At 36.4% G+C, this 20,765-nt stretch overlaps 1 protein-coding gene across 2 annotated transcripts in view; it reads left to right on the top strand.

The window, feature by feature from the left end:
* Positions 1 to 20,765, top strand: part of fbxl17 (F-box and leucine-rich repeat protein 17) — a 965,787-nt gene that overhangs the window by 245,185 nt on the left and 699,837 nt on the right. For both annotated transcript variants that reach the window (XM_051929669.1, XM_051929670.1), the window contains exon 6: positions 13,195 to 13,302. In XM_051929669.1, the coding sequence (XP_051785629.1) occupies positions 13,195 to 13,302 (108 nt within the window). The remainder of the gene's footprint in view (positions 1 to 13,194; positions 13,303 to 20,765) is intronic.

The following is a 20,765-nucleotide window of genomic DNA, read 5'->3' as shown; positions in this document are numbered from 1 at the left end:
GGGTAGATGGGGTCTGGTGAATGCATCGGTTCTGAACACTCATGCCTTTCATGTGAAACCTTGTTACAACTTTTACTTCCTCTATAGTCAAGTTGGATTGCATTCCAGGCATCCTGTCAGATGCTGGGAGTGACCACAGCAGAGTAGATCTGAAGCCCCCACTAAACCATCCAGTTGGTAGTAGCGACAAGTGGTGTGCAGAGAAAGGGCAGGGACTTAATCAGTGTGAGCATATGACTCTCTTCTACTGGCAGTTTCTTGTGTATGTTGAACAATTGCACGCCATAGTCCCCATCATAAATGGCATTCAACTGTTTACTTACACCACTTGGTGTCCGGTAGTTTCACATTGATCTATTGATTGTAGCACGTTTGCAGCCCTGGACATCTAAGGGCATCAAGGTGGACGCACACTGATCCATTGAGTGTAGCGCATGTGTAGCCCCAAACATCTAAGGTCATCACAGACCTGCTATTGCTCAATCTTGCAAGTTGCTCATGTGTGATAGGCCTCTTAGAACTTTTTTCTGCTTGACATGGCCATAAATAGAACTCCCATACCCACCCTGTCACATGACCCATAGTAAGGACCTCTTCCACAAATAGGTGTGTTTAGACCACAGGTATCACAAAATGGGCTACACTTTTATAACAGCAGATATATGAATCCACAGGAATGGAATCTCTGAGAGCAAGGATTTGCACTTTAGCTCATCTGTGTTTATAGCACTGTTTTTATTTCATCCTTTTCAAGCGTCATGAATTCAGCTTAGCACTTATACAGAGCTATCAGTGGAATTGAAAACATCTTGTGATCAGGTAACATGAAGCCTCGATTCAAGCCTAAATGAGCCATCTAATTTAGGGATAAAAAGCCTGCTGATATGTGAGTGTTCTTCAAGACCCCCTCCTTGTTAAAACTGAAGGGAGACTAAAAACAAAAATCTAATAAACCACTGAATTCCAAGTATCTGCTCCTGTGAATTCTTGTAAAGCAAATATTCACAAAGTAGTCTGCTGTGCTTGCTGTTAGTGTAGCATAAGTTTTTGTGGGTACAATTCAAAGTTACAAATGAAAGAACTTGCTTGGTAGTGGTCAACAGACGTGTTTGGTTTATGTTCACAAAATCAGAGTAAGGCAAAAATTAAATGTCCATGAAGTACTAAGTACAGTATCTCTCTCTTTCCTTCATTATTACAAAACCATATCTGTCAGTGTGTCAGTTATTGATAGGCCTTTAGGGACAGGATAATTTTTTTCTCATACCTAACATTTTTTAACTGATTCAATTAAAGTTTGAAGTGAGCTGTTGGTACAGTAGTGAAGCTGAGAAGGAAATCTCAAGTTTCTAAGTTAATTACCAATCTGTCAGTCGTCTTGTTCCCTGGTGAATAAACTACAAGTGTTTTAAGATGATTAAACTGTTCAGGAACTCCTTAACCTTTAATAAGTAGTAAAGGAAAATAACTTTGTGCTAATTGCTTTAAGCAATTTTCTTTGCTAGAAAATTCTTCTTCATTTTACAATAGGTTCTTATTTATTGGATATGGGTTTTATTTGTAAATGTGTCCAAACCCAGTAGTAATTTGATGTGTGTTGTGTTATCTACCTTTTAAATATATAATCTGATGGGCTAGAATACAATATAATGTGGATGATTGTTCAACTGAAAATGTCACACAGATGAGCATATTGGGTCAAGGTTCAAGCCATTTTGGTGTTCTGTCCGAAACAACTGATACTGAGCAATTAGTATGGAAAGATGGCTAAGGTGTAAGTACAACATGTAAGCTGATTTGTGTTTTCTATTAAAAAAAAAAGTTATGTGTTTGATACATTGTTGTTTATCATGCCATCAGAGTGGTGACATGTTGCATGTTGGTTGGACATGCAAGTGGGAATTTTATTGTACTCTGTTCATATGACGATACTACTAGTGCTCCTAATTAAAATCCTTAGTCTTGGTATTCCTTAAAGCTTGGTTAAAAAGTAAATTATGACACAAGACTAAATTCCCATGACATTTTGCTATGATTCTTAAGAGAAAATGTTTGTTGTTATTCCACGGAAGCTGTTGTATCGTCCCTGAACCTTTTGTGAAAGTGTTTATTTGATCTTTGGACTTCAGGCTTCACACATTATATAATTTATGCTAGTGCTGGGCGGTATACCGGTTCATACCGAAAACCGTTTTTAATTTTTTTTATGATATGGATTTTTCTTATACCGCAGCACCGGTTTAAACTGCCTAAGCGATGTTCGGAACGTGGCACAGCGGGAAACTGTTCAAGTGGGGACCTTTTTCACTGCTACACCGCTAAACACAGATTTGTTGCACTAGGGCTCTTTTTCACTGCTACACCACCAAATAGTGGGCGGTAGCATAGGTATGCCGTGCAGTGAAAATGGACAGAGAGCCGAAAAAAAAACAGTCACGTCTGTCACCTGGAGATGCTTTAGTTTTAAAAGGTCAGATGTGTAAATACTGTTTCTATACTACTGGATAATACTACAAGCCAAGTTGTACTTGTTTTATTTGTTTTCAATACAGTGTAATGTACCTGGGTACTGTGTAATAGTGTGACAACGTTTTGACTTTATTCTCGACATTTCCACTTTAATCTTGACGCTTATGACGAGAATATATTCTTTTGACTTTATTCTCATAATTTGTCATTAAAGTAGAACATCGTAAACTAAACTTCATCATAAAATGAATATTTAATTTACTAGATTTTCTCATAAGTTATATAGCACATTAAATGCTTTGTTTTAAGTGATTCGTTCAGAGATGGGCGCAACTCTGAATGGATGGCATAATTTAAACATGTATAACGAAGATATTTTTAAAGTTCTGAACACTCCGTGGGATACGTTTATAACTAGTTTTAATTTCACAAAGACGTTTATCGTGTTGTGATTGGTTATGTGGTGAAAGAAAAAGGAAGGATAGGAACTGGGGTTTTGGTAGCCTACGTCAGATAGAGACAGCATGCATGCAATAAAGATAGCCCGCTCAGAAGAACATGCATTGAATTCTGTGTTCGTGTGTCCGACCAGCAGATCACAAACCCAACATTTACACAATATTTAAGTTAAACCTGTGCGATAGCTATTCATACATCCAGTTTTTTGGAGCCTCGTCACACCTGCCATAAAGTTCTCTACACTGAACATACACCTGGGGACCCCTTACTGCGAGGGTTACTACCGTGCATGTGTAATACCTGCTTTAATGCATTTCATCATGAAAATGATATCAAGTATTTATCTTAGCATTCTAAATTTTCAGAAAGCAGGAATATCATGAAGTGAATGGATTCTGTATGGTGATCGCTGTCTTCTGTTAGTGCGGAGGAAGTCAGTTTAAGAAGCGTAGTGATTAACCACTGGGTCGGGGAACGTAACACAAAGCATTCAATGTGCTGCATTAATTTATGACGGGGTAAATTAAGTAATTGATTAAACATTGATTTTAGGAAGAAGTTTAGTTTACGACATTCTACTTTAATTATGAAGTAATCTATGAGAATAAAGTGGAAATGTCGACTTTAATCTCGACATAAACGACGAGAATAAAGTGGAAATGTTGACTTTGTTCTCGACATATAGTTTGTTTTTTTCTTCCCAGTATAGCTTAGCTTGAAGCAAGGTCCATATTAATGCAGTTTGCCTAAATGATGGTTCAGCTGGTAAAGATGTCATCACCAAGTTGCACTTGTATTTTATTTTAATTTGGTGAAAACTGTGTAATGCACCTGGGCTTGAAGTCTTGAAGTAATAGTGCAACTATCAGTAATAATACTATTATTTATTTTATTGTTATTATTTATTAGTTTAAATATTATGCAGTTTAATGATGATAAAGTTATTTAAAAAGTCACTTTAACGTGTCAGTGGACAGAGATTGTTAACATTAACAGAAAGTGTAGTTGGTTTACAACAAATATTTACTATTTATTCCTTTTCTAAGACATATTCGGTGCAATACAATTTTTGACAAGCACTTCTGGATATTTTACTAAGTCTAAATGCCTCTTTGTATGGTTGAAAATATGTTGTCAAAATTATAGTTTGTTTTTTCAAAATTTGTTCAATAAAAAGGTTCTATATTTTGACTGCATCTGTCGTGCAATGTGATACCTTCTCCATTAGTGCCACCCCCTTGAAAACTATCACTTTATGGGGCAATGCAAAACTATATTAATACTTGTGTGCACATTAAAATGTTTTTTTTTGTACAATGTACAATACTCTTGACAGTGGAATAGGTTATTCTTAGCCAGTAATTGCAGTGGAAAATGTGGTTAACATCCACTCATGCATGGGGAAAAAAATACCGTTGAATACCGTGAAACCGGGATAATTTAGAAAAATACCGTGATATAGAATTTTGGTCATACCACCCACCCCTAGTTTATGCCAACATTTTGTCATTTACTACCAAAATATGACAAACATTTCTGTTTTAACAATGTGTTTACACAGATTATTATAAAAACGGAACACACATGAAATACACGTGTTCCAAATAACAATCTATTATTTCCACTCTAAAACTCCAGCACTTCACTCCCAGAGAATCAATCAAGGCATGAGCTGGGAGAAGTTTGTGCACATTCTGCGACGGTGGGGGGATGGAATAGCAGGCTGCTTGCTGCTTGTCTTAATCAGCACATTTACAGGACAAAAGACGCTGAGGGAGAGGTGCGAATGGATTTAAGGTGGGCTGGATCTACAAGTTTTTTCATAGGCTCTGGTAATTTTAGTGTTAAGGTCATTTTGTCAAACTTTATTGTATTCCCATCAAGGATGTCACAATTCAAAGTACATCAAAAAACGCTCATGTTTCCGTTTTATCTTCTCTCTAACTGTTTTTGCTTTGAGTGAAAATGCTGAGAATTACAGTAAGAACTACACTTTTATGCTGCAAAGTGTAATCCAAAAGTATTTAATCTTTTTCTCAGCTTTTCTCAGACATTAGCCAATAGATGAATATGAAAATGCTTTGTTAAGTCATTAATGTGAAAGCACGGTGTTTTCCCTGCACGGTTATAGATTTGTTGTCTGACTTGATAGAATTTTTTTTACAAAATGATTCAAGGGTCATAACTGGTGTCAGATTTATTTGAATACATTCAGGGCTTTTCTTTTTAATAACAAAATCTATAATGCAAACACAGAAATGGATGGGAAGCTATTATCTGTATTTAATGCAGGACACGGAGCATTTGCATTCGCAGCATGTATCCAGTGTTGCATTGCATGTTATTTCAAACCTAATTACCCTCCATTAAATCAGAGCAGGCTTGGGTCCTGTTTAAAAATTAAATTGGTGCGACTGATTAGAGTGCCTGTTAATCAGAACTGCTCTTTGCTACTTCTTTCTGGCATGAACGGTGTTCATGTGTACTTCTCCTAGCTTTTGATATTTTAACATTTTTTTAAGATTGATGAACCCCACCCAAAAAGTTGTATGTCAGAGAATAATCCGTGTGACCAGTCTATGCATTTTATTTATCACACAGCAGAATAGTAAATACATAATCAGTTTTAAAATTTCTTGGGCAGCTCTAAAGAAACAATTCAGTAGTCCATTTTACACCAATCTATTCTTTACTTTGTAGAGTAGAAATGTTAAGAGGAACAGTGTCTTTAAAAGAATTAAAAATGATCCAGGAATGGAGCTTATAAAGGAGAGGTTATATAGTCTGAGATCTGGGGTTTGTGTACAAAGTGGTCTCTTGTTATGAGCTTCACACATAACCTATGAAATATTAAATGCAATGTAAACAATGTATGAGAAAATGGACTTTGTCTGAATGAGATGAAAGGAATGTCTGATTTTTCTTTGTTTACCTTCCAGCTAAATATACCCATTAAGCAAAAGGCTATGAGAAGTAGGTTCAGTAAATGGATCAAGGCATGTGCTGCCTTTCTATAGATGTCTTTGTATAGTGGTAGGAGTAGTATTAGGGTGTTGTACCGTGTTAGCCATTATGAATGTAGTGAGAAGTCAAGCAAAATGACACCTTTTATTGGCTAACTAAAAAAAGATTACAATATGCACGCTTTCTGATTACATCTTACCTGAAGAAGGGGCCTGAGTTGGCTCGAAAGCGTGCATATTGTAATCTTTTTTTAGTTAGCCAATAAAATGTGTCATTTTGCTTGACTTCTCACTATAGTGGTAGGAGGAAAAGTAAACTTAAATATAGAAGAGTTTAAGAAGTTTAAATTTTACAGGGTGATCAGAAACACCTGAATCACAAAAGGATCAATCTTATACTGCTCTGCATACAGCATATGCAATGGTATATAACTGCTGTCAACACCCGCACATGTTACTTGTAGTGCATAAGTAAAGGCAAGAATACAGTAACATGCCACTTTCCCTTGTCTGGATTATGTTTGTGGCTGGCCTATGATAGAATTTGCAAATGCTTTTTTTCAAGGTGTAAGACTTTATTTTGTTAATGTGTGCATTCTTCATTTTCCAAATCACTAAACTTTAGAAAATGTGACCAGGTGTAGGTAGACTGTTACAGAACTAAACAAGTCTAAATAGAACCAAATATCTAAAAGTGTGTTAAAGCTTTGTTCATTCAGTGGTTTATGGAGCTAGACTTACAATACTAATAAACAATAAGAGTGTTCAGCAAATGTAAGAGAGTCATTCAGTCCTTTAAACTCATTTGCTGTCTTAATGATCACATTTTCCCCAAAGTCATACCCAGAAATTTAGTAAAAGCACTTCTTTATTTGAACATCAAAATTCTATAGTTTCTTCTTATATTCCTTAAGTCTTTGTGTATAGAAACACCTTCTGTCTTTGACCTTTATTTTCATTCTTACTTTTTACTGGTGCAATCTAGGACATGATTCTGCGTTTTTGAAGATTTTTGTTTTGTTGGATTAACTTTATTAATACACATCTTTTTTGTTGTGTTTTTGCGAAACCTGGCTAAATAACACCATCCCAGATGCCAACGTGGAGCTACCCGGGTTTAGCACAGTTAGAGCGGACAGAGATGCAAGTACCTGTGGGAAGCACAAAGGAGGAGGACTCGCTCTCTATGTTAATACACGGTGGTGTAACTGACATTGTGTCTGACATTGTGGTCAGCAACACAGGAGCGCCACAGGGGACTGTACTTTCTCCGGTCCTGTTCAGCCTATATACATCGGACTTCCAATACAACTCGGAGTCCTGCCATGTGCAAAAGTTCGCTGATGACACTGCTATTGTGGGCTGCATCAGGAATGGGCTGGAGGAGGAGTATAGGGACCTAATCAATGACTTTGTTAAATGGTGTGACTCAAACCACCTACACCTGAACACCAGCAAAACCAAAGAGCTGGTGGTGGATTTTAGGAGGCCCAGACCCCTCATAGACCCAGCGATCATCAAAGGTGACTGTGTGCAGATGGTGCAGACCTATAAATATCTGGGAGTGCAGCTGGATGATAAATTAGACTGGACTGCCAATACTGATGCGCTGTGCAAGAAAGGACAGAGCCGGTTATACTACCTTAGAAGGCTGGCGTCCTTCAACATCTGCAATAAGATGCTGCAGATGTTCTATCAGACAGTTGTGGCGAGCGCCCTCTTCTACGCAGTGGTGTGCTGGGGAGGCAGCATTAAGAGGAAAGACGCCTCACGTCCGGACAAACTGGTGAGGAAGGCAAGCTCTATTGTTGGCATGGAGCTGGACAGTTTAACATCTGTGGCAGAGCGAAGGGCGCTCAGCAGGCTCCTATCAATTATGGAGAATCCACTGCATCCACTTAATAGTATCATCTCCAGACAGAAGAGCAGCTTCAGCGACAGACTGCTGTCACTGTCCTGCTCCACTGACAGATTGAGGAGATCGTTTCTCCCCCAAACTATGCGACTCTTTAATTCCACCCGGAGGGGTAAACGTTAACATTCAACATTATACATAGTTATTGTCTGTTTTTCACCTGCATTGTTATCATTCTTTAATTTAATATTATTTATTGTATCAGTATGCTGCTGCTGAAGAATGTGAATTTCCCATTGGGATTAATAAAGTATCTATCTATCTCTATCTATCTCTCTCTCTCTCTCTCTCTCTCTCTCTCTCTCTCTCTCTATCTATCTATCAAAATTTGTAATACATAACACTATTTTACCTTTTCTATTTGATTGTCTTTCCTGTTGAATAAAGAAATGCTAAATCGTCTCAGGTTTCATTAACTCTCTGCTCACCTAGAGATCCTACAGTCTTTTTCTGTTGTAATATAGAGCCTGGTCAACATGTCTCATTGTATTATAGCCCCAAATTCCAAATACCCCTGGAATTACTTCACAACAGTAATATGGTATCTTAATGTGTTTCTCTGATCAAGAAATAACTGTAATAGTGAAATCACTGCAAAGAAAATTCTATATGTCATTTCTTATTGTAATATTAATATATTAAACAGTAAATTACCATTTTAAACTTTTTTTACTTTCTTTGATTTTACACACCCTTATAGGCGTTTGTCTAGCCTAATATCACCCATATCAGGTCTTGAACAGATTTCAAACAGAAAATCTACCAAGACCCATACAATAAATCTTTATTATTACTTTTAGTTGATTATAATAATATACATAAAGAAACTAAAAAATACTACTTAATTAATGACAGTAAAAATTTCATATCAAATAACAAAACAGTAAGAAAATATATGCATGGTGTAACATTCTCAGTTAACAATTTTGATAGACAATTTTTACATTTTCTAGTTACTTCATCAAAGAGAGTTATCACAGTTTTATTAAATATTTTTCTCAACAATAAGTCTTAATCAAAAACAACTGATATTAGACTGTAATAGCATGTACTAGCAGACTACATAGAAATATGTTTTATATTTACAATTTTACAATCGGTGTTTAAAGTGGACTGGTACTCACCAATACTCCGTTCCGGTACTTTCATGTTTTGGTCTTTGGAGTACTGCTGGTTTTTCCTGGCAGTCAGTCAGTACTCACCAGTATACAGTAGTGGCACCTCTATGTTTTACTCTTGGAGTATCCTCACTTTTTCCTTCATACCAACACTTATCACAACTTCTCTGTGCTATTGTGCCAGGCATGCTGACCTGCCGCCGTCTTTAGGAACTCTTCGTAGGAATGTGTTTTCTTTGCTAAACCTCCTTACAAAGGATGCACTAAGATATACAAGTCTGCTCACATTTCATTCGTTTTTCTTGCTTTTCTCCCAACCCACTGGTTACAAGTAGGGTAAGAACATCGTGGTAATGTTAGCCTGGTCACAAAGGGGCAACAATAAAATTGTTTCAGTGATTGAAATTTGTACACATTCATTAAAGTAAAATAAGTTGTGAGCATTAAAATTATCTTCTGGAACTATGTCATTTATTCATAGTGGGAATTCAAACTTTTGTATGATTTAGATGTGATATCAGTTGACGTGAATGCCAGCATGTGGAGTTGTTTTCCTTTATTTACATTATTTAGAAGAACTGAAAAAATTTGTTTTCATATTGTATTCCTCTTTCACTTGACATGTACATATATCTCTCCTTGTTTTGTTATTGTGTGCCCAAATGGAAAATGCTGAGAAAATTATTTAATTACTTGCCTGATACACACAACCAAACACCTTCAATATCAACAATAATTATTTCTCCATTTCACCACTGATTATCATGTAGTTCAATAAACAGTACACATATGCTTGTAGTGGCTGAAAAAACTTTCATAGAAAGGTGAGGGAGCATATTGCAACTCAAGTAATGAAAAGATTCATGTTGTATCAATGTATCAATCAATGTATCATGTTGTATCAATGGATGTGGAGTGTCTGTGGTTAATTGTAGTTGAATTTTTTTAAGAATAAAATTTTTCAAAGAAGTACCCGATGGAGATTTACAATCTGTGCTGAAGGCTCACGATAAAACTGTTTGGTGCATCCAACCATGATGGATGGTAGATCATTGTGGAAATTTGCCTAAATTACAGAGTAAGAGAAATATGGAATCATTAAAATCTTCACTTTTTACAGTTGTGAGGATATTTTTAGTGAAATGGAAATCCTCAGGACACATTTACTCATTGTGCGTGTGCTGTTACTGAGCAATTGTTATGGAGCTTACCTCCATTTTAATTCATTTCTCCATAAGTTAAGTTACTTGCATTTTTTTACTTTTATGCTCACAAACGTCATCTAGCTTACTTGCTACGATTTGAGGGAGCTGGAGGAGTATGTGGTTGTGACTGAAGTTCACACAAGGATCCACAACTATAGGTAGGATATCACAAAAAGACTCAGTAAAAGAGGAATATTTATACTGTGTGTGTGTGTGTGTGTAAATATATATATATATATTATATATATATATATATATATATATATATACTGTATATATATATATATATATATATATATATACTATATATATATATATACTATATATATATATATATATATACTATATATATATATATATATATACTATATATATATATATATATATATATATATATATATATAATACTGTATATATATATATATATATATATATATATACTGTATATATATACTGTATATAAATAATTATTTGGATTCAAAAGAGGTTAATTAGCAGCAAAAACAGGTCACTAATTAAGAAAAGGGTTAGAATGAAAACCTGCAGCCCCTGTGGCCCTCCAGGAATGGAGTTTGAGATCCCTGCAGTATATACTGTAATATGTGCATTTGAAGTTACCCCTCTCAAAGTAAACTAATCTCATTTGAACTCACATTAGATTTGTTTTAAGATGGAAGGGCTTGAAAATTCGCTACTGCATTTTAAAGTGAGATTCTGAAATCACAAAACTTTTTACAGCGCTGTATTCAAGGCATCTTAACAAAAATTGAAATGTATTCATTAAAATGTTTTTTGAATTGTTCCAACATTTATTTGAAGATGATGGTGTTAAATATACATAATTCTGTTTACAGCACTTTATTGCAGTTTGCACCCTAATGCATTTGTCACAAACATATTATAAGAGAATAGGTTTGTTACTGTCCTTTCTTTCCTGTTCTTGTTTTCAGGAGAGTCATTTCTAAGACAGTATATTTCAGATGTATTTACTGTACTACTTAGCATTGTTTCAGTGCAGGATGTCTGCTGGGAGCTTAATGTTGATGTTTTGAATGCAAAACTGTGATTATGAAAATTTAATAAGTCCTTTGTTTAAAGTTATGATTTAGTATCATGCTGATAACACATCTCTAAAAATATCAGACTTGTGTCATGTATGAATGAAAAGAAATAGGAATTGAGCTGGAGTGTGTATGTAGCCTTATTTGTTTTCAAAAATCAAACACAAGATTGCATGCCACCGCCCTGCAATTGGGCTTCAGGCTCTGTTGGTTTAACAACAGTGTCATTACTAACAAGTACATGCTGCTTTTGAAAAGGAACAACAATCTGAAACAACAAAAAGGAAAATAAAAGTTCCACAAATTAAACTGATCAAACTGGATAATAACTAATAATCATAAAAGTAATTACAGTATAACTATTTTAAAACTATAAAGAAAAATAAACCCAGTGAACCCAGACCTGCACTATTGGGAACCTGACAAATTAGAGGCAGTTTCCTTGTTTTCACACTCTTTCGGGATTTAATGCTATTTTATTAGTTGGTCCCTAAAAATGCTGAAAGGGGTTATATTTATAAAATAAAGAATTTACCGTAGGTACAACTACAGCAGTTCCAGGTTTATATCTATTTCATTGCTATAACTATCCCCCTCCACCAAAGGAACACCAGCTCTGTGTATTTCAAAATGAAAGAATGTCAGCAGAGGTCAAATAGGCAATCAAATAATTGCTGATTTCTGAGCTAAACGCTAATGGAAATCATCTAACACAGTGGGATCAGTTGTGATTACAGCACCATTTCTGACAAGCGATCCTTTATAGAGTCTCCAGAATCCTGTTTTGTTTTTCAATTAATCGGATTGAAAATTATTTTTTGAATATTATTATTACTTTTCTGTTGAACTCAAATAAAACAGAAAGGGTGTCACTGTGGTGATGGTATGGACCTAATGAATAGAGTATGACATATAATTAAACTAACTTATTTAAAAATAAGGTAAATTTGGCTGGGGTGCCATATCTGGCAGTATGACAAACTATATTACTAATGAATGCTAAGGATTCAGTCCTTACTACTGCTATTAGTTTATTACTCTTGGCATCTCACTGCCTGTAAGTCTGTTTCTGGGCAAAATTCTTTTGTGTAACAGTGAAAAATGCAATACAAAATAAAGCTGGAAAAAATATTCAATAAGCTGAAGAACTGAAAGATCTTTGACATATTTGAGAAATATTTAATTTTTTTTCACAACTTTCCAGGGTCACCTTTTCATGCGTGTCATTCTTTTATGTGCTTAGGCCATATGTCTTGCTGCATTAATGTGCCTGTCCTTTAGTATAAAAGAGGAGGTACATAGTATTTTCTGAGATAGTATGGGCTTCTTGTCAATTACATTAATATTTCATTATACTTCCCTGTTTTGTTTTCACCTGTTATCTATTTGTTGCTTAAGAGAACCCAGTGGTTCATCTCAAAGGGCCAATCTTGACAGTGCACTGAGAGACTTAAACTGCAATATCTTGAGGGCGTTTTACAAAGAAAAACTAATAAACAGAAAAGAGCAAAATATCAAATAATAGAGGCCCCTATGACTACAGAGAACTGCAAAGCTTTAACTTTAGCAGTAGAATAGCATAGTTTTGATTTATATACAGTATGTTAACATGCTAAAGATAAACATCATTTGTTTTATTTCATTCATTTTCTGCAGAGAAGTGTCATTTATTCGAGTGATCTTTGTATGGGATGCAGAAGTGGTCATGTTGGTCACTCTCATCAAATCAAACTGCTCTTTATGTGTTTAATAACAACATATTACTTTATAATTTTTGTTCACTGTTACAATGGATGATGTATTCATTCAGGACAGGATACTATATTAGCTAGATTTGGTGGCATGGTCATTTTCTGCAAATAACTCTTCTGTAAGCACCTTCTTGCATACAGATGGCTTTCTGGCAGAGCCGTAGTGCATTAAAATATAGTCCTGAACTAGGTGCTAAATCTTGGCTGGCAATGTTTCACCTCACCATGTTTTTCTCCATTTCTCTTTTCACAGGTGACAGATAAATCAGTGAAAGCATTTGCAGAACACTGTCCGGAGCTTCAATTTGTTGGGTTTATGGGCTGCTCGGTTTCATCCCAAGGGGTCATCCACCTCACCAAAGTAAGTAACAGACCTGAAGTAGGGCCTTTTTTCCTCTATTAGCTGTCAGGGCAGCCTCTTCAGAAATATATACACTAATTCCTTACAGGAGCTATGGATTGCGGTGACAATTGTACTCATAATCTAAGGAGGCTGACAGTGTTTCTTTACCACATTGGCTTATGGTTTCCTGTGTAATGTTAAAAGTCTTGACATAAATCTGCTCAGTTATGCAGTTCTGGGAATAACCCTTCAGTCCATATAAAAGAAAGAAATAAGTAAAAGCACTGCAGATGCATCAGTGTTTTATTGTGTTTTCTCACCATTATGATATGGGTTGTTATTAAAATAAATCAATGTTTTTTTTCTTGATTCAGTAGCTGTGAAGATCCAACTTTACATATAATATATTTCTGCATCTTTTTTCTGTGCTGACATTGCTGACTTCCTATTACCTTTAGAGAGCAGCATTCATGTATTACTATTTCACTAGTAATTTACTCATTCAGCACTCTTCAAGTTGAACAAAATCATCATGTCTTTTAACATGTGCAGTATGAAATATTTAATTGCTTATAAACATAGTATCTATCAGTGGGATCAGCAGTCATAAAAAACTGGAATATCAGTGGTCACACCTGACATCAGCAGTTGAAACAAATCTGCAGATAATTCGTCCTGCTATAATAAACTAGTACCCCAGAGTCAAAATGGCCCAGAGAATGTTAAGGTAATGTTCTTTAGTCACAAACCGTATTTTATAGATTTAACAATGATTCTTATCCTGTGGAGGTCCCACCGAAGCAAAGGGAAGATAACATGAAACTGAAACCCAAACTCAAGATATGTAGTTTTGCTTTCTGCAGTTGCCACATATAATACTGTTATATAAAATAGTCCATATTAGAAAAGTGGACAGCTTTCCTCAATTGTAGAAGTGGGTAAGTGTTGTTCAGGTGTTAGAAATGCAGCATTACTTACGAGATCGAGAGGATTTCAAATGAAAACACATCCCATAGTTTTATATTGAGAATGCTACTACATGGAGTTTGTTTTTTGATTTCAAATCCTACCAGTGTTTTCTTTGTTTCAAAGATGTCTTGAAAAGGAAGTTTCTAATAAATCAGAAGCAGTGTTTTCATCTTGTATATATCAAATATACAGTAAATATATATACGTGGAAGCTATTCTCAGTGTCTTACAAATGTAACAACCCCCTGAACCCCAACTTGCTGCTAGAGTGATTAAGTTAGATGGTGATGTTTGAGGTATTTGTTTATAAGAAGTAGGAGAGATGATTATATAGCAGAAAAAAATAACTGGTTACACTACCTGTTTGTTGACAAATCGATTTGAATACAGTTTAGTTGAAGATGCTCTCAATCCAGACATTTGAAGAAATTGCAATTGGACAATTTTTTACACTTACTTGAAATTAGCCTTCACCTCCCAGAAACAAACAAAATTCACAAGACATAAAACTCAATGATGTTTGTCATACCTATTTATTAATTTTGTTCTTATTTAGTACAGTCTATAAAATGTATCCACAGTTGTTTAATTGCTTCATGGCTTAATGGCTCTTTGTTCTATCAGATGCAAGGGCTATACAGACTGGGATGCTTTCAGTTTGGAGTCTGCATGTTCAACCCATGTCTGCATATATACACAACCTCCACAGGGTTGCTGTGTCAATTGGAAATATTAACCTATTGTTTACATGTACCAAAAAAATGAGGCAACACCCTATTGATTGTGCCACTTGACGTTGCACTTGATAATTCCAAATTGTAATCACTGTGTCCACTGGCGTAGGGACCCACACGTCCCCAAAAAAGCATTTTTTTTCAAACCTTCCTTTCTCTCCATTTAAATCAGATGTTATTCAAATAAACTGCTTTTTGGAGATAAATTTATATTAATTATGTGCTTTGCATGACCAATTTGTTGCATTACAGAGGAAAACAGCTGTGGTGTTAACATAGTCTAGCAGAGGGTGGGCTGCCCTTGAGATCAAAGTCAAAGTGAACTTTACTGTCATCTCAACCATATACAAGTATACAGATAGACGAAAAGCTCAGGGTCGACAGAGAAACAACATGACGTGCAAATAATAAATTAAAAATAGAATTTAAATTTAAAATTAAGACACAAGACAAGACATTGTGCAAAGACAAGACAAAGAAGTAGCAGCAATATTGACGTGTAGTTAGCAATATGAACATTGATGCAATGTATGGTATTTGCAATCTAGATACATAAATATAGTCAATAGATATGTAATATAATAAATAAATAATGGATATACAGGGTAGGATTCAAAAGTAATGAGCCTCATTTTGTTCTGACGCGAACGTACTTCGCCGCGCGCCCCTCTTGTCAGCGACGGCGACGGTGGGTGTTGGCTTCACAACGCAACGGAGCTCCTACCGCTCCGAGCTTTTGGAGCGGTAGGATCGGCCTTGACGGGAACCCCTGTGTGGTAGTGTGTTACACGGCGGAATGGAAAGTTCATTAGAGCAACGGTACACGTTGAAGACGAAGACCATGCTCATTGAAAAGAAGCGTCACGCGCAAGCGAAGGGACATCAAGGACAGCTGGAAGCTTCACCACGATAACGCGCCCAGCCACACTGCCTTCATCGTGAGCGCCTACCTGGCCCGGGTGAACGTTCCGGTGGTCCCCCAGCCTCCCTACAGTCCAGACGTGTCGCCTTCTGACTTCTTCTTGTTTCCGCGCTTAAAATCAGCGCTGAAAGGAAAACGCTTCGACTCGATCGAGGACATCCAAGCAAATGTCAAAGCAGCCCTTGCAGCCATCCCGGAACAGGCCTACGTGGACGCGTTCGAGTCATGGAAAAGCCGCCTACAAAAGTGTATTGATGCAGGAGGTGCCTATTTTGAAGACTATTAATTAGTTGTACCGATTTGCTCAATAAATTTGTCTTTTTGAACAAAGGCTCATTACTTTTGAATCCTACCCTGTAGATAATACAGAAATGATCAGTTTATGGTAATAGTTGTTTAAGACATGTGTAAACAATCACAGGTCAGAATGTTTCACAGCAGAAGGATATCAAGAGTGTCAAAATACTTAAAGGTCAGTATGAGATTTTCAGTTCTTTTCTACATGCCCACTCGTGATGGGTGGGTCTAAATGCTTGACTTTCTTTAACCAGTCACACGGGATTGTAGGGTGCTACATTCCACATGTTTAGGGGCAATTTGCACTGCATTCTACAAGCATGGTGGTGAAAACTGTCATGAGACAAAATAAACAGCAGCCCCATGATAAAAAAAAAAAAAAAAAGCGCTGTTCTTTCCTGGATCACAAAGAGAAAGCGTGACAGTGTGAAGGGTGATTGGGCCACCCAACCGTGATACACGACTGGACACATTTTGAATGGAGCACAGTCAAGTGTGTATTTGTAGTTTTGTGCATTTCCTTTGTCTCTTAACAAAGTACAAATAGGGATGTTAAGCTACTCGAGGTACAGAGAGGCTGTTTGTCAGTAAAACACTGCTGTTGTTGGGCATATTGCTATTCAGTGAGAACCGCAGTCTTACCATCTGACTGTTTATTACAATAATTATAATGAAAGATTTTGAGGCATCTGTGTTTTTATACACTTGTGTTTGTTCAAATACTGTAATATTTCCACCTGGGTCTTGTGCTGGCAGGTCACGCGGCAGAACTTTATTAAAAGGTCATCTACAGTGAGAAGAGGTAGGCAGTGAGGACAAAGAGAAGAGGACTTGTTTTTCACACTTGCCAATCTTCTTTGATTACACCGGAAGCATTTCACCAGCTCTCTCTTCGGCTGAGAGATGGCTTGTCATGCCAATTGCTTGCTGGCACATATTTGAGCACCAATTATTTTCGTTTTCTTATCATGATCGAACTCTTCATTGTGTACTAGCTAATTATTTAGGTAGATTTCAAGTATTATCACTCCAACCTGTCTGTTGCCTACAGTCTGACACACCAGTATATCTTGAAGTTTGTGAAAATTCTGTCATGATTCATTTTACAGTTAGTGTTTTTTTTTTTTGTTTGGTTCTATCTTAAGCATACTCTCAAATTACACTGGAACTAATTCCACTTGATTTTATTTTATTGCTTTTTATATGACTGAAGTTACCTGTTAATTTGAATAACATATTTTCACTTCTCCCTGTATTGCAGTTATCATACAAAAGCAAGCAGGACATGTTTAACATGAATATTGAACACTTCACCATGTTTGTAGTACAGAAATATCTCTGCAACTTAGATGCTTTTTTGTTTAAAGCTGTCTAAGTCCAGTTGGCCATTATTGGTAATTATTGAACAGCATTTGATTGCACTGATTAAATTCCCTACCCCATTAACCAAAACAACAGTCATCCAAAGTCAAGGGCAAAGCAGAGACAAAATAAGTCAATGTATAATAATTATATTTAAGAGGAGTTAATTCCAGGAAACACCTCTGAATGTCATTTAAATATATTAATTTGCCACATGAAATTTAATTATAAAATGAAACACATTTTTAATAAATTAAAAAAAATACCAAGCCTGTACTTGTATTTATAAGGTAGGTTACAGATACCGGAGTACCATCATGGAAAAAAAAGCCTTAAAACTTAACAAGTACATACTCACCTCCACTTTGCAGCAGCAGTTTTTGATTTAAGAAAACAAACCTTTTATGTTTCTGAGGCATGCTTGTGACAACAAAGTAACCTGGAAGAAATACTTGGTACTATTTTCTAGAGCTAATGATACATTTCTTGCAGTGGGTGAAGTTTGGATAAAATCCCCCCTACACCAAAATTGCAACCCATTCCTCCACTGCGTTCCTAATATCTTAGGCTACATGCTGCTCATTATGCTACTTTTGTCTCTGCTATAATGTTTCTGTAATGCCTATGTTCTACCATGGCTTGTAAAAGTCATGTTTTTTTTTTCCTGAATGCCACCTACTTTTCACCTATTTCAGTCTTTATTTTGCACAACCTACAGAGTGGGATTCATGCCGAGTGGCAGCATTGTGGTGAACTTAGTGTTTCATTATACAGTAGAATCCTGATTATCTGCACCCTGATTTCCAGAGGTTCCACATTTCCTAAGGCCGACCTGTAAGTGTAATACACTACGTTTCTTATAATTTATAAAAGCTTTGCCGTGAATACTGTACAAAGCATATAAATACTATACATCTTACCTGTACAGAGCATGCAGTCAAGGATCTGGTGACTGTGAGAATGTAAAACTGACTCAATCCCCCCCCCCCCCCCCCCCCAACTATTGTCAGTGTGTCATCAGTGTTGATTGTTTGCATAATAATAATAATACATGTTATTTATATACTATAACTCCCATACATATGCTCTACTGTTTCGTTCACTTAGGATTTTTTTGTTTATAGTTATGCATTTCAGCTGGCTTTCATGAACTACAAACCTGTGTTCCCTGGCTCAGGAGTTGAATGCTTTGCGGTATGACCTAAAGGGAGAGCTCTGTTTGTCTTCTGTGCATACCACTGTGAGCGGTCTGGTTCTTTAGTGATGTCAGCAGATCTCCCTATCTGTGTCAGCCCCCACCTTTTCTGCAGTGCGTCATCACTATACTCCCATCTTTCCTTAGTGCAAATCCCACCCTAATCGCCAATTGAATTGATTTTTGCCCACACCATGAAACATCTAATTTTGAAGATTTGCACTGTAGTGAGCTGTGAACTCGCAGTCTCTGGCTCAGAGGCAAGCACTTTGTGGTGTGAGCTAAATGGAGCACTCCATCAACCAGCCATGCAGAGCCCGTCTGTGACCACTTTCAGCAGTGTACTTCCCTGGTGACATCAGCTTATACCCCTCTCTCTCTCTCACTCACTCTGTCTGCATCAGCCCCCACCTTCTCTGTGTAGCATCGCCGCTACAGTGCCAATCTGTTTTATCCGAGTTTTCAGCTAACTGACCTGACATCGGTCTACATTAATATGGATAATAGGGGTTCTACTGTACTTTACACACATAACAATACATATGAACGGATTACACTTCGTTGCACTGCAAGAACCAAGCTACCTGTACATTGATACTAAATTCACACTACCGATCAACACTCAGCACTGTGCACTTTCCATGGCATGTTGTGCACACACACAATAATAAAATACTAAGAAAATAAAAATTACAAGAGTGTACAACAAAGCCAAACCTCAGTGAAACAGATTGAAGCACCAGAAGCCAATTATCAAATTTTATAGCATATGCTGAGTTACTCCGGCTGAAGATATAGTAATTAAAGATCTGAGGACAATGTTTCTGAGTGTTGAAACCCACTGACACTTGCTGATACCAATAAATCCATAAATACACAGGGAGAACTTACAAACTCCATGTAAACTCGAACGTGTGAGGTAGGAATGATGTCTCTGTGCTGCCACTCTCCCTTTGCTGAAGTACAGTATCTGTATTAAACTTCAACATGATTAAAACTAAATGTATGCCTATAATGTCTGTTCATTTCTTGTCACTTGATTGCACACTACACATGTGTTCAACCTCTCTCTTGCTAAACCTTCTAAGCACACATGTGAATTATGATACCAGCGACATCAGGCAGTGATTTTTTTTTTTTTTTTGTATGTAGAAAACATGCTTCTGCATAATGAAAGACTTTGCGTGATCGCGTTTTCTCAGTGATTATTATTTAGATGTGTACATAACAGAGACAGTAATTCACTTCTGGGAATGAACATTCAGTAATGTCAGTAACAGCACTTAGAGATGAGTCTTCCAGGTGAAACCACATCCCTGACCCTAACAGGTGCCACAGAGGAAGACAAGTGGTGAGGTGAAGTGCATGACTGTGGTCTTTTCAAAAAGCTGAATCTCACAAAAATGTCTTGTTTTTTGTTTTTGGATATGGATATGCTGTTTACAATATGTGTGCAATCTCAAGGCATAGATCAATATTTGATAACACCTTTAGCCTAGAAAATGGACTTAATAATGTTTTTTCTTTTTTCATTGAGACTTCGGTACTCTTTACCCCTATTATAAAGCACTAGAGCAGGTTAGGTTTTTTTTTTCTAAATAAATAAAAAATTCTTCACTTCAGAACACAATTTCATGCGACTAATTGATATTTACCATGATTGTGAAGAATTAACTTTGACTTAAAAAAAATATAGAACGTACCATTTAATCTGTTTCTGTTTGGTTTACTTTGGGATATTTTAAAGTTTACATGTCTCTTGACCTTACTATTGTTTTTTTTAACATATTGCACGTGCCTTCTTCCCTAATTTTAATATATGCACACACTATAGTCTGAACATACACCAAAATGACTAAACACTAAGAACATTTAAAAGGGAAAGACTTCTGACTTACTGTAGCTGTCACAATCACAGTGAGGCATTGTGCAGACTGTGCCACAGGAACCACAGCAGCGTTTCTTGACACACTTCTACTGAATAATTTGTTGGCTGAAAGTC

The sequence above is a fragment of the Erpetoichthys calabaricus genome, chromosome 7, assembly GCF_900747795.2.
Source record: "Erpetoichthys calabaricus chromosome 7, fErpCal1.3, whole genome shotgun sequence".
Classification (NCBI taxonomy): Eukaryota; Metazoa; Chordata; class Cladistia; order Polypteriformes; family Polypteridae; genus Erpetoichthys; species Erpetoichthys calabaricus.
The sequence above is the reverse complement of the archived record's forward strand: the minus strand, read 5'-3'. Positions and strand labels throughout refer to the sequence as shown.